Here is a 13,360-nt window from a genome sequence, read left to right as displayed (position 1 = left end):
TAACTCGTGTTGCTACTCCTCCTCGTCCCAAGGCTGGTTCTTCTCTCCTCGCACTGCTGCTACTCCTCACCTCGTCTTGCTGCTGCTCTTCTTGCGCTGCTACTTCTCCTCTCCTCCTTTGCTCGCGCTGCTCGTCTCCTCTCTTCTCGTAGCGTTGCGTCTCATTACCAGCCTGTGTCTCATTATAGTGAAACATGACAATGCAGGGGCTAAGACAAGCGAGCACGCGGGGATAGCAACACTGTCGGAGGGTGAACTCCTAAAGCAGGGATCCGGAGGGACCCCCTTTGAGATTCGGCCGGGGGGATGATTCTGAATCTGTTTTGCGGGTGAAATAAATGGCGTAAATGCGATGGCGGGTGGAATGGAATGATCGGATGCAGAATGCAGTAAATGCACTGGAGGTTTTTAGACAGGTTCGGGCCGCATCGAGCGTAATACCCTACTCCTGTGTGGATGCTATAAATGCACTGAGAATGTCTCTTAGGGATGTTGCTGGTTACAAGAATGTTGTCTATCCTAGAGTTTCGGGCTCCTTGTTCTTCGGTGGTCTCAGCTTCTGTGCTTGTACTGAACCTCTGTCTTGGATCTTCCTCCGAGATCGAGAGAACGAGAGAGAGAGTCCATTTCCGTGTCCGCTGGCTCCTCTTAAATACTCGTCGGCGGTAGCGTGCCTCAAAAGGGAGGGCATGAGTTCCAAGGCGCCATAAATGGAAAAACAACCGTCATGGGCTGCTGCGCGAAGTGACGGGGGGTTGAAAACGCGCCCCCGCCTGATCTCGGTCGTCATGATGGCGTTCTGCAACGGGCGCCGCGGAGAGGGCCCACCGGGCAGCCACCGAGCAGCCCGGCGTGCCCGTTCGGTCTTATACGCCTGACACAGCAGGGCGGCAGGCGGGATGCCTTGGGCCTCGCGATGCTATCCCAAGGCGCGCCGGATGACGCGGGATGGGACCTGTGCATTAAATGTCCCCACGCCCTCATGCCAAAATGTGGCAGGGACTGACACCGAGCGTGGCATGAGCAGTTGGAAGTGACAGGTCATGCGCCCTCTTAAATGCGGTATCGGGCCTTTCACTGGTTGACACCTCACCACTGGACCTCTGTGGGGGCCACCGGCGAAGGACTTCTTAGGCCGTCGGGGAACCGAGTGCTCGGGGGTCACTGTTCACAGCCCCGAGCACTCTCTCCCGGATATGCCCTTTCTTGGTCCTCGGAGAACCGAGTACTCGGGGGTCACTATTCATGGTCCCGAGCACTCTCTCCCGAAATTTACTGTTCAGGTCCTCGGGAAACCGAGTGCTCAGGGGCCGCTATTCACGGCCCCAAGCGCTCTCTTCCGGAACTATCTTCCTTGGATCCTCGGGGTACTCGGGGGCCACTGTTCACAGCCCCGAGCACGCCCTTCCCGGTACTCGGCTTTTCTGGTCGTCGGGGGACTTAGGTGCTCGGGGGCCACTGTCTATGGCCCCGAGCACTTTCTTCCCAATACTTAGTCTTCACGGATTATCGGAAAACTCGGGTACTCGGGGACCACTGTTCATGGCCCCGAGCACCCTCTCCCGGGACTTAGTGTTCTCGTATCTCGCGGAGATAATCCCCGTGGGAGGGCGCCACGTGGCAATTTGCGGATCTGGCCTCGGGACTCGGGGACCCCTGGTTCCTGATTCACCGACAAACACGTAGGGTGCTGTCAAAACAGACAAAAGCGAAAGCGGCCGGCGCACCAAAAGCGGCGACACAATGTGACTTGAAGGGACGATAGCACCACGTTGACCTGTATTCGGCACCTTAGATACCGAATACATGGAGTTTTTTGGCACATGTTGTACCAAATATGGCACTAATATAGCCGGGTCTATCATTTTTTGGTGCCTTAGTATTGGAATCGATTTTTTAGTATTTAATGTGCCGAATACAGATATTAAATTTATAAATACACTAATATATTATTTATTTTAGTAAATACGGTGATATTTATTATTTATTTTTAGATTTTTACCCTATTTCATGGAAGGTTCCCTATTTGACCACGTTGCTGTTGTCTTCCCCACTCTCGAGGGCAACGAGATTTCCTGTTGTCGCGCACCGTGCATAAATAGCCCAGCGCGAGCCCTCCCAGTTCACTCAGCGACCAGCCGCGCCGCCGTGCCCGAGCACACACAACGAGCTCCCTCGCTTGCCAAGACCCAGCAAACTTAGCAATCGACGCGTTCACGAGGAGAGCAAGTGCGACGTCGCCGGTCGGTCAAGAAGGAGAAACTAAAGGACGTTAATCGGCAGATGGGGAGGGCTCCGTGCTGCGAGAAGATGGGGCTCAAGAGGGGTCCCTGGACGCCCGAGGAGGACAGGATCCTTGTGGCGCACATCGAGCGCCACGGGCACAGCAACTGGCGCGCGCTGCCGAAGCAGGCGGGCATTCTGCGCTGCGGCAAGAGCTGCCGGCTCCGGTGGGTCAACTACCTGCGCCCGGACATCAAGCGCGGCAACTTCACCAGGGAGGAGGAGGACGCCATCATCCACCTCCACCACATGCTCGGGAACAGGTGCTTAGTTACCTTCATCAAATCAATCACCTTTTACGTTAGGGCCAAGCTGCTGTCTGTTTCAGTGGAGCAGCGGCTAGACCGGTTCTTGACAGAGTCGAGCTAGTTGATTCAGTTGTGGAACCGGATCAAGCAATGATAATTAATATAAAACATGCCCAATCGCTTGTCTGATAAATTATGGCGAAAGAATATGCACACTAAACAACTCATTTGTGTATGATTTCAGATGGTCGGCAATTGCTGCCAGGCTGCCTGGGAGGACGGACAACGAGATCAAGAACGTCTGGCACACGAACCTCGTGAAGCGGCTCGAGCCAAAGCCATCCAGCCAGGCTAATGCTGCCCCCAAGCGCAAACCCAAGAAGCTGCAGCCTGAGGCTGTGACGGTTGACGGCCCGATCACCGTGCCGGTTTCGCCGGAGCAGTCGCTCTCGACGTCGACCACCATGGCCTCGTCGTTGGAGAACGCGGGCAGTTTCACCTCGGAGGAGTTCCAGATTGACGACAGCTTCTGGTCGGAGATGCGGGCGATGACGGTGGACAGCTCCGGTTCCGGGATGGAGACAGAGGACGGCGCCTTCGGTGCGGACGGTCCGTCGCCGCAAGCGACCAACGACGACATGGACTTCTGGCTCAAATTGTTCGTGCAGGCTAGTGACACGCAGATTTTGCTCCAGATTTAGGCAGAAGTACTTAATCAAACAAGATGTACTTAATCATCTTATTTTTTAACAAAAGTACCCTTGTTATTTTCTTTTTATTAATTTATCCTTGGTTAGAAGTACTCTTTGACGGAGATATCAAGATTTTGATTTTAGTAGGTAATTTTAGTTTCCACAATTGTTTTTTTATATTTGGGGTATCAATATGTTTTAGGTGTGGTATAAAGAATGTATCGATAATTTACCATTTTATTCAAATTCCAGTTAAATTAATCCCGCTCTTGTTATATATTGATGTTATTAAGTCTCAAAAGGATATCATTTCAAGCTATCAACCTCAGGCGATTAGGTTTCGTAGGAATCAAACATTCGGCGGGTATGGCTGCAACACTTGAGTTACGATTTTTTATTTATGGCACACCATATTATACAAACTAGGATATTGGTCATTGAGTCATGAGTTCCCTAACCATGGGTCCTAGAACCTAATTTGTATGTCATCTTTGATAACGAAAGTACCGAAGCAGAACACATGTTGCTTCACCCTCATCATCCCAGCCTAGAAGTGTGAATCCCTCAGTTTTCACTAAACCCGAGATATGGTTTTTGACCTCAAATATTTATTACTTAATAATTCCTGCCATACTCCATTGTCAGTGACACAGGAACCAGGAGTCCCCGAGTCCCGAGGCCAGAATAGCAGAGTGCCATATGGCGCCCTCCCGCGGGGGTTATCACCCCGAGGTGCGAGAAGACCAACTCCCGGGAGAGGGTGCTCGGGGCCACGAACAATGGTCCCCAAGTACCCGAGTTCCCTGATGACCCGAGAAGACCAAGTACCGGAAAGAGAGTGCTCGGGGCTGCGAACAGTGGCCCTCGAGTACTCAAGTCCCCCGACGACAAAGAAAGCCAAGTGCCGGGAAGAGGGTGCTCGGGGCTGCGAACAGTGGCCCCTGAGCTCCCGAGTCCCCCAAAGACCCAAGGGAAGTCAGTACCGGGAGAGAGTGCTCGGGGCCATGAACAGTGGCCTCCGAGCACTCGGTTCCCCAAAGACCCGAATGGCCAGGTCCGGGAGAGAGTGCTCGGGGCCGTGAACAGTGGCCCCCGAGCACTCGGTTCTCCGAGGACCAAGAAAGGGTATATCTGGAAGAGAGTGCTCGGGGCGGCAAACAGTGGCCCCCGAGCACTCGGTTCCCCGAGGGCCTGAGAAGTCCTTCGCTGATGGTCCCCACAGAGGCCCAGTGGTGAGGTGTCAGCTGGTGAGAGGCCCGATGCTGCATTTAAGAGGGCGCATGGCCTGTCACTTCCAATTGCTCCCCCCCCATGCTTTCTGTCAGTTCCTGCCACGGCCTGGCAGGAAGGCGTGGGAACATTTAATGCACGGGTCCCATCGCACGTCATCCGGCACGCCTCGGGATAACGTTGCAGGGCACGAGGCACCTGGCATGCCGCCCTGCTGTGTCAGACCTACTCTGACCGGGCGGGCACGCCGGGTTGCTCGGTGGCTGCCCGGTGGGCCCTCCCTGCGGCGCTCGCTGAAAAACGGTATGACGACGAACAAGACTGGACGGGGGCGCGTTTTTAACCCTCCCCATCACCTCGTGCAGCAGTCCATGATGGTTGCTTTCCATTTATGGTGTCTTGGAACTCGCGCCATCCTTTCTGGGCACGCTATCACCCCGGCGGGCATATAAGCCGGGCGGGCTCCCAGAGAAAGGCAAGACTGAGTCAGGTAGAGTACAAGCTAAGTGCAAGACAGAGCAGTTCGAGACTAGTTCGAGATCAGCCGAAGAACAAGGAGCACGAAGCTCTAGACTAGACAAATATTCTTGTAACTCAGCAGATACTCAGAGAAACATTCTCAGAGTATTTATAGCATACACACAGGAGTAGGGTGTTACGCTCAGTGCGGCCCGAACCTGTCTAAAAATCCCCTGAGCATTTACTACTTCCTGTATCCGATCATTCCATTCCACCTGCATCTCATTTACGCCCATTTATTTTACCTGCAAAGCGGATTCAGAATCACCCCCCCCCCCCGGCCGAATCTCAAAGGGGGTCCCTCCGGATCCCCGCTTGAGGAGTTCACCCTCTGACATCCATCTTTATTGAGAAGTTTAAATAACCATTTACATATTAGAGAAATATTTTGAACATTGAGATTTTATATCCCTAAACCACCTTATTCTTTGGGCTGGCATAGGATCCTCCATTTCGTCGGCGGAACTTCTTTTTTGACCACTACTTTGCTAGTAAAATCTAGAACAAAAGTAACCAAGTCTTTGAAGGACCCCTCGCGGAATTAGTAAAAAAGATATCATGTACATGGGTAGGCTAGAGAGGATGAGTTAAGAAGAACAAGCATATCGCCTGATGATAGGTGCTTGGTTATCCAACTATTCAGTCTCTTAGAAACCATTTTTCTATTCCTCTCTAATATGCATTTCTCAGTTTCTGATAGTGAATTGAAATACCCAGATACCGCAATGGTAATTCACCCATCGCATAATCCAAATAACTGGGCATATTGTTCGGCTTCATCCTACGCCACCCCAAAACAGAACAACTCGCTCTTAAGGAAGTTAATCTTAAGGCCGGAAAATTGCTCGAAAGCACAGAGAAAAAACTTCATATTCCTAGCCTTTTCTAAGTCATGTTTCATAAACAGAATTGTGCCATCCACATATTGGAGAATGGAAGGCCCACCGTCAATAAAATGCGGCATGACCCCACTGATTTGTCCATCTGTTCCGGCTCTCTCGATCAAAACTACTAACATGTCTGCAACAATATTAAACATAAGTGGAGAGAGAGAGAGAGGGTCTACCTTGGGTACAACTTTTTTTGTTTGGCAGTATGGCCCAATGTTGTCGTTGACCTTGATGGCCACACTATCACCCGAAACGAAACTCTCCACCCAAGAACACCACCTAGGGGAGAAACCCTTCATCCGGAGAGTCTGTATGAGGAAAGGCAATTTGACCTTATCATACGCCTTTTTGAAGTCAATTTTAAAAATGAAATCGTTCATCTTTTTCCAATGTAGTTCGTGGATTATTTCATGCAGGATGGCAACGGGTTCTAGGATATTTCTCCCCTGCAGTAAAGCTATTTGAGTAGGCCGGATTATCTTATTTACTGAGCTATTCATTCGGTTGGTTACTGCTTTCATGAATATTTTTAACCTAATGTTCAACAAGTAGATTTGTCTATATTGTTGAATTTGGGTTGTCTCTTTGATTTTTGTTAAAAGTGTGATAACCCCAAAATTAAGGCTATGTAACAGTAAATTCTGATAATGTAATTCATAGAACCGTGCTATAAGGTCTTCCTTGGTGATGTCCCAGAAAACCTGGTAGAATTGAGTTGGGAAACCATTAGGGTCGAGAGCTTAATTGTGTTCCATTTGAAATACTATCTCTCCTACTTCTTTTTCTATAAAAGACACAATGAGGTCATTTTCAACGTCAGTCACTTGAGGAATGCAATCTCCTCGTGATTCCATCATCGTGAAGTGATTAACCTCTAGTAGACCAAAATGACTTTGCTCTAGGTCTCCCCAAGTTGCAACCTCTTTGCAACTGACATATGGTACTCTGTCCAATAGGCCATCATATCATGCGTTTGCATTTCATACTTTAGAGAAATTACCCAATGGTCAAGACTCACCATATCATACTTTGCCTAGGCTTCGACTTCTTCTATTTTTGGCTTTAACTGAGCTACATAGTGCTAAACTTAGTTAGTGTGCATCACAAACACCTCTCTAGCTCTAACTAGGTCAAACCATTATCCTCAGCTCTAGCCAAAGAAAAAAAATCTATCTATTATTAAATGTCAACCTTAATTCCTTATGATACTGAAAGTTAGGCCTCTCCCAATGCTCAAACATGGCTGGTTTTTTACACATTAATTAGGTGTCCACACAAGTAAAAAGTTGATATGGTAAACTATTTAAAAGGAGAGAGATGAAGCTTGTTTCTTATGAAAGAAACTAGTTCGTTGAGCCATTCAAAGCGTAAGACACCTCATTGGGGCTCTGCAGTTTATTCCTTATGCTCTCTTTCCTCCCACATTTGATCCTCCACGCCCTCCATGACACAAGCACTATCCACCCTCATCTCCCCGTAAAGCAACACAATTAACCACATGATCAAAATAATAGTTTTGATCATACTACACACAACATTTAATTGTCTTAGGAGATCTTAAGAAATAACATACAAACACCATGCATTGTAAGCTTATTTCTTAACACCAATTTTTTACTCTCTCTCCTCTAAGATATCACATAAGAAACAATTCATTAGGAGTGGCCTTAAATAGTCCTTAATCTTCATACATATCCTTCGACAATCACCATAAAAAACAATATTGAGATCGAGAATACATAAGAATCACTACTGTGACCTAACTTTTAATGATCCTTCATAAAACAAATTCTTGATCATGATTCTATTGTCATTAATCACCAAAACTCAATTTAAGAGCATTATAACCAGTCCCAAACATCTTCCTGTTCCTCATCATCACCGTCTAAGTCAAACCCTTTCTTCCTCCATCATCTTTCCCCTCCAATTCCAAACTTCTTCCTAAATTGATCCGCATTCAAACATTGCCATGAACATCTGCCCTAATCCCAATTTCTCTCACACTCACGCAACTTGGCATTTGCTACTCAAGCCATGGATTTTTCAAGCTTCAATTCAACTTCGGTGTTACCGTCGCACGCGGGAGGAGGGAGATAAATAGGATGTTATGGTGCTCACTACCAGATCTACATGTAGGAATGCACCCTGAGCTTGGCCTTGTTGCCCTTCTCCTCGTCATCATCATCTTGATCCTCGGTCCACCCCCTTGGCCTTGGCTTGGTTGTGGCCACAGCAAACAACACCACTCCCGGTGTAGGGTCTGGTGGCACCACGGCAAGTCATGTGGGCAGCCGTTATAGTTCTTAGTGTTGGGGAATGGGCAGACTACGCTAGTCTAAAATAAAAAATTTCTACCGTAATCACCCAGGAAATCATGCTAGTAGGAGATCATAGATCGTTATCGCTCGACACACAGTGCAGCGAAAGAAGCGTTGGAGTAGACTGATCCAACGTCGTGCACATCAAACTCCTCAAACAGCTTCTCGATCAGATCCTCGACCAGCCTTGAGCAAGTGGTCATGCTCCTCGACCAACTCCGAGCAGGTTGTCGTGCTCCTCGACCAACTTCGAGCAGGTGGTCGTGCTACTCGAACAACTCCGAGCAGGTGGTCGTGCTTCTCGGCCCACTCCGAGCAGGTTGCGTTCAACTCGCCGAGAATATCAGCGCTTCTACGGTATCCACACGTATTCGGTAGAAATGCCGAGCACCGATGTGCTAGCACCGCACGCACGGCTAGGGTTTTGGGAGATCGTGTGGAAGGCTGCGGCTAGGGTTTTAGAGTGGCTCAACCTCCCGCACGCCCTACCCACGTCTTTCCTTATATAGAGCTCGTCAATAGGCTCCCACGTTGGAAGTCCTTTAGGACTCTAACTTCTCATGGATCATAATCCAATCAAAATCCATATACGAATTCAATTTGCATATTTTGTTCTAACCCATTAAGTGTGTGACCCGTTAGGTTCATGTACAAACGGCTACGACTCGGAAACCCTTTCTAAACCGAAATAAATAGCGGTCCCTAGCGGGACATGTTGACTCCCGAATACACAAAAAAGATTATATCAGCTGGACCTTGATATACACATGCACCGATCCCTTCGCTTCATGATACCAGTCAAGCTCAAGGCGAGATACATGCCACCCTTGTGATAGCTTGACCATTCACTCAATCAAGTAGTGGGTTCATCATGATTAACTCTTTAATTATATTGGTATGGCCATGCACTTTCTCAAACCAACTACCTTGAGGGGCCCAGAGATATCTCTCCTGTTATCAAGAAGGGGAAAATTCTATCTTAATCGCTCATACCCCACGACATGTCGAAAACTACCTTTATGATTACCCAGTTCCAGAATAGCGTTTGGCAGCGTCAAAATATGCCACTACATATTCTGAGAATCAATAACGATCTCAGATCTAAGGATCATTGAGGTACACCATTTGAGATAATAACTAATGGTACATAATAAATAATAATCCTAGCATTATCTCAAGATGGGTCTATCCAACATCATATTCTTTAATATAAATATCCACATTATTGACCTAGTATCCCTATACCTATGATCCATGCAACGTGATTATCAATCAATATATATGTTGATCTTATGTATCATCACAATAATACGTGACCAGAGATCGACTAAGAATAATATCATGATATAAGTAAAGAGTTTCATGAACAAATCACATACTTACCAATCAATGTAAATAATAGTCATTATTAAAATAACATATTATTCGATAGTACATAAACATAGACGTATGACTTAATCATCTTTATGATTGCCTCTAGAATATATCACCTTCACAATAAATCAGAGCAGATAGACGTAACTTTTTTTATAGTATTTATTTTTGAAAATATCTTATTATTTCTACTTTGTAAATGGTAATGCCACCTTACCTGCCGACATGGCAAAAAGATAGAACAACTCGGGCTCGGTGCCACGTAAGCAAAATAGCCCTTAAAACAACGATGTGGGGTTATTTAATCTGGTTTTGAAAAGTTATCGGGTTATTTATACTTTTTTTTTTACTTCAGAGGGCACTGCTATACCTCATGGGGTTAAATATATATTTTTTCTTATGTAGGTAAATGTATGCTTGATGTGTAGACCTGAACATGTGTATTAGACCAAAAAAATCACTCTTATAAAGAGCGTGAGACATGCGCGGGGAACCATGTGCATCATGGACCAAGGCCCATGTCACGTACTTAAAAATGTTTGCCTTTGTTTGCGAGGTATTTGAAAAATGTTTGTTAAGACGCCAATTCTATCGGACGCTTCAATGATCCATTATAATATTGAAAAATAATGTCTAACATTGAAAGTTAATATTTGTAGTATTGAAAAATATGTAAAAAATAGCTCACTGTATGTATCCGATTTTAGGAGAAAATTCTCGCCGTAACATTACTCCATATTGCACTCAATATTTTTATGCAAAACTTATGTAATGTAGAATTAGGTGTAACATATGAAAATAACTATGAAAAAAAATTATAACATCTGAAATATTAAATTTAAACATCTGAAACATTGGAGATACGAAAATATAGAAATTAACTCAAGTGGATAATTTTTTTTAATATGTACGTAAGATATTTCAATAACAAATTTTTATAACATCTGAAATATTAAATTTGAATATCTGAAACATTGGAGATGAGAAAATATAGAAATTAACTTGAATGGATATTTTTTTTAAGTCTATGTTTAGGAAGAATTGCCCAGCTGGTCTGCCCTGCTAATCCTAGCCCGCCTCCTCTGTTTGTGGCCGGATGGTAGGACCCGGCTCTTCTGTAGCCAATTCAGCCCATCATCATCGCACGTTCCACCCGTCGCACTCGCACACCTCCCCACCAGGCCGGATGAGTGGCCTTAGTCCTGCCAGCCCAGTTTTATACCGCGTGCAGCCCAGCCTGCTCCTCCAAAGCAGAATACCGCATGCCAGCCCAGGTTTTTTCTCGTCTTCTGTATACGTGGCGGACGGTGCGGTTTAACACCAGAAATTGGTGGTTGGTACGCTTTGGTTTACCGCTTCTGCTTGTCAATTCTGAAGGGTTACATAGAAACTATGTTAAACGATTTTATAGTAGATTATTAATAAGTAGATTTTAAAAATAATTTATACAATCTGAAAAAACAGAATTTGTTTTTTACAGAATTCTCCGGCAATTGAATTATGCAGAAGCACAAGTTGTGTCAAACTAGACCTTCGTTACTTGCGACCTCTAGGGAAGAAACTGGTTCTTTTTCACCGGAAATAAATTGATTACTGATCTCCATTGATCTCGACCTCGAGGTTTTCATGTCAAAGTTTTTTTTTTTTGAAAGAACTCATGTCAAAAATTTTCTTTTCGGAAAGGGTTCCTGTCATTGTTGCTGAGCAGCTTGCACAACACACTAAAATCAAACTCCGGGGGCGTCACAGCCTGTGACGGAGCGCCCACGTATGCCTCTAGAAACTTTTGATGTTTCAAATGGTCCATCTATGGAATGGAGTATAATTTATTACTCACTATGATTTTAAATATATAACGCTGGATCAAAATCCAGTTAAATTTTTGAAACTTTGATCGTCAATAACTTCTAAAAGAACATAAAATATTTTTATACTATTATATTTTTAGATTTTTAAAATAAATATTTTAAAAGCTATTGACGGTCAAGATTTTAAAAGTTTAATCGAATTTTGATTAAAATATCATATATTTAAAACTGGAGGGAGTATATCCTTAACTATGGATAAGTGTTTTTTTTTCTTTTAGACGGCGACACCGATACCGTGACGTGCAGGTAAAAGTAGTGGATCTAGAGCTGCAGAACTTCTCGGGCAACTGCATTTTATACGTCGAATTCACCGATAGTTTGGATGTCTTTGTCGAGCAAAGTGAATTCCAGATTTAAAATTGGTATGGGGTATGGTCCAAACGTTTACGAAGAAGCAGCCGGGGTGCAGTAGAGCAGAGACTCGGGGGAAAAGATTGGCAGTTGGTTGTTATGTTCAGATCGTAACTGAAAACTATGTTGTTGATGAATTGCCCTCGTGCCACTCATGACTTCTGTTTTTTTTCTCAAAAAAAAAAAAGAAGAGGCATGAGTGGCAACGATGACTTGCCTTTACTTGCTGGCTGTAATGCGCTTTCAGCATTCAATCTGCGTATGCAGATTTCTTGCTTTTTCTAGCTAAAAGATGACTATGTTATTGTACTATATGCATATTTCAAGTATCATATATGCTACTCTTTCCAGTAAAAAAATGGTTTTATGTGCGTCCAATCATCACGTTTAAACTTTGATTATCAATATCTTTTTGAATATTTTAATTGAACGTTTGATTGAACTTTGATCATCAAGTATCATATATGCTCTCATCTGATTTGAAGGTTTTCCCCAAAATTATAATCCTTGTGTCAGGAGACAGCCAAAAATATTATGTCTTCTTTCTTGGTTGATGATCAGAACAATTTCTAGCCATTGTGTAGCGTGGGTTCAAGATTGCTGGTTAGCCTACCAAGCTTATACATAGCTAGATGATGATCTGTACAATCTTTGAATTTTCAGCTAATCTAATTCCAAGTCGGTAATTGTTATCTATGAGAACTAGTACTAGCACACATTGCCATAACAGATTAGCACATACACAACAGGATAGCCTGACATGGTTAGGAGTAATATCATTCGTTAGCATGTGGAGTAATAGACAATATGGTCTATCAGTGCAGTTAGAAAGGGGTCACAAGTGGCATGACTTACAATTGCATGGCCGTGGGTTAGTAGAACTAGTTCAGAGCACTAGAGCAGCAGGTCGGTTTGATGTGCATTGGTGACCTGCTTATCATGCAAGTCTTCTTATTTCAATATATGAGCGTTTTTCTTTCTAGTGCTACTTTGTAAATTATTACAGTCAGAATATTGCGCGATTGGATAAATCCACAGGTTTGAAAAATACCGGTACAGAGGGTGCGACACCGGTTGCTCGCTGTGGTTAAGGCAAGTGCATGATAAATTTTGTGTGATGATATGGTTTGCTTGTTGTTTGTTTTCTCAGCTTGTTCGATTATGATTTTAATATTCATATCTCCATGAGTTGGTTTGATTCAAGTTTTCTAGTACCATTCATTTCAAAGAGAATTCAAGATTCAAGTTGTTCATTTCATATGAATCATGTTTTGGGGATTTTTCTGAAAATTCCAGATGTGTAGTTTGGTTCTTATATTTATATTTCTACGAGTAAGTACTAGCATCATTTGCTCGACTTTATTGATAAATGTTAAGTATATATTTAAGTGTCGTCTGTTTCAGACGGAAACTGCTACTTCTTGATGTTTTCAAAAGACAAGAGAAACATCCATTCAATTATGCTTCCAATTCGATCCTAATTCACCATTTATTCTTCCAGCTCTATATTAATTGTACTTGCTAAGTATTTTAGTCCACTTGTGTTTTATTTGTTTTTTTATACCTAATGACTGTGACATACATGGG

General features: G+C 44.4%; 1 protein-coding gene across 1 annotated transcript; it reads left to right on the top strand.

Annotated features, from left to right (window-relative positions):
- The first annotated feature begins 2,134 nt into the window (after positions 1–2,134).
- LOC133919350 (transcription factor MYB30-like) lies at positions 2,135–3,467 on the top strand. Its single transcript, XM_062363723.1, has 2 exons — positions 2,135–2,546; positions 2,776–3,467. Exons 1-2 carry the CDS (start codon positions 2,284–2,286, stop codon positions 3,230–3,232), a joined length of 720 nt encoding a protein of 239 aa, XP_062219707.1. The 5' UTR covers positions 2,135–2,283; the 3' UTR covers positions 3,233–3,467.
- The last annotated feature ends 9,893 nt before the right edge of the window (positions 3,468–13,360 follow it).

The sequence above is a fragment of the Phragmites australis genome, chromosome 5, assembly GCF_958298935.1.
Source record: "Phragmites australis chromosome 5, lpPhrAust1.1, whole genome shotgun sequence".
In the NCBI taxonomy this organism is placed as follows: domain Eukaryota; kingdom Viridiplantae; phylum Streptophyta; class Magnoliopsida; order Poales; family Poaceae; genus Phragmites; species Phragmites australis.
Note: the sequence above shows the minus strand (reverse complement) of the source record. Positions and strands in the feature narration are given on the sequence as shown.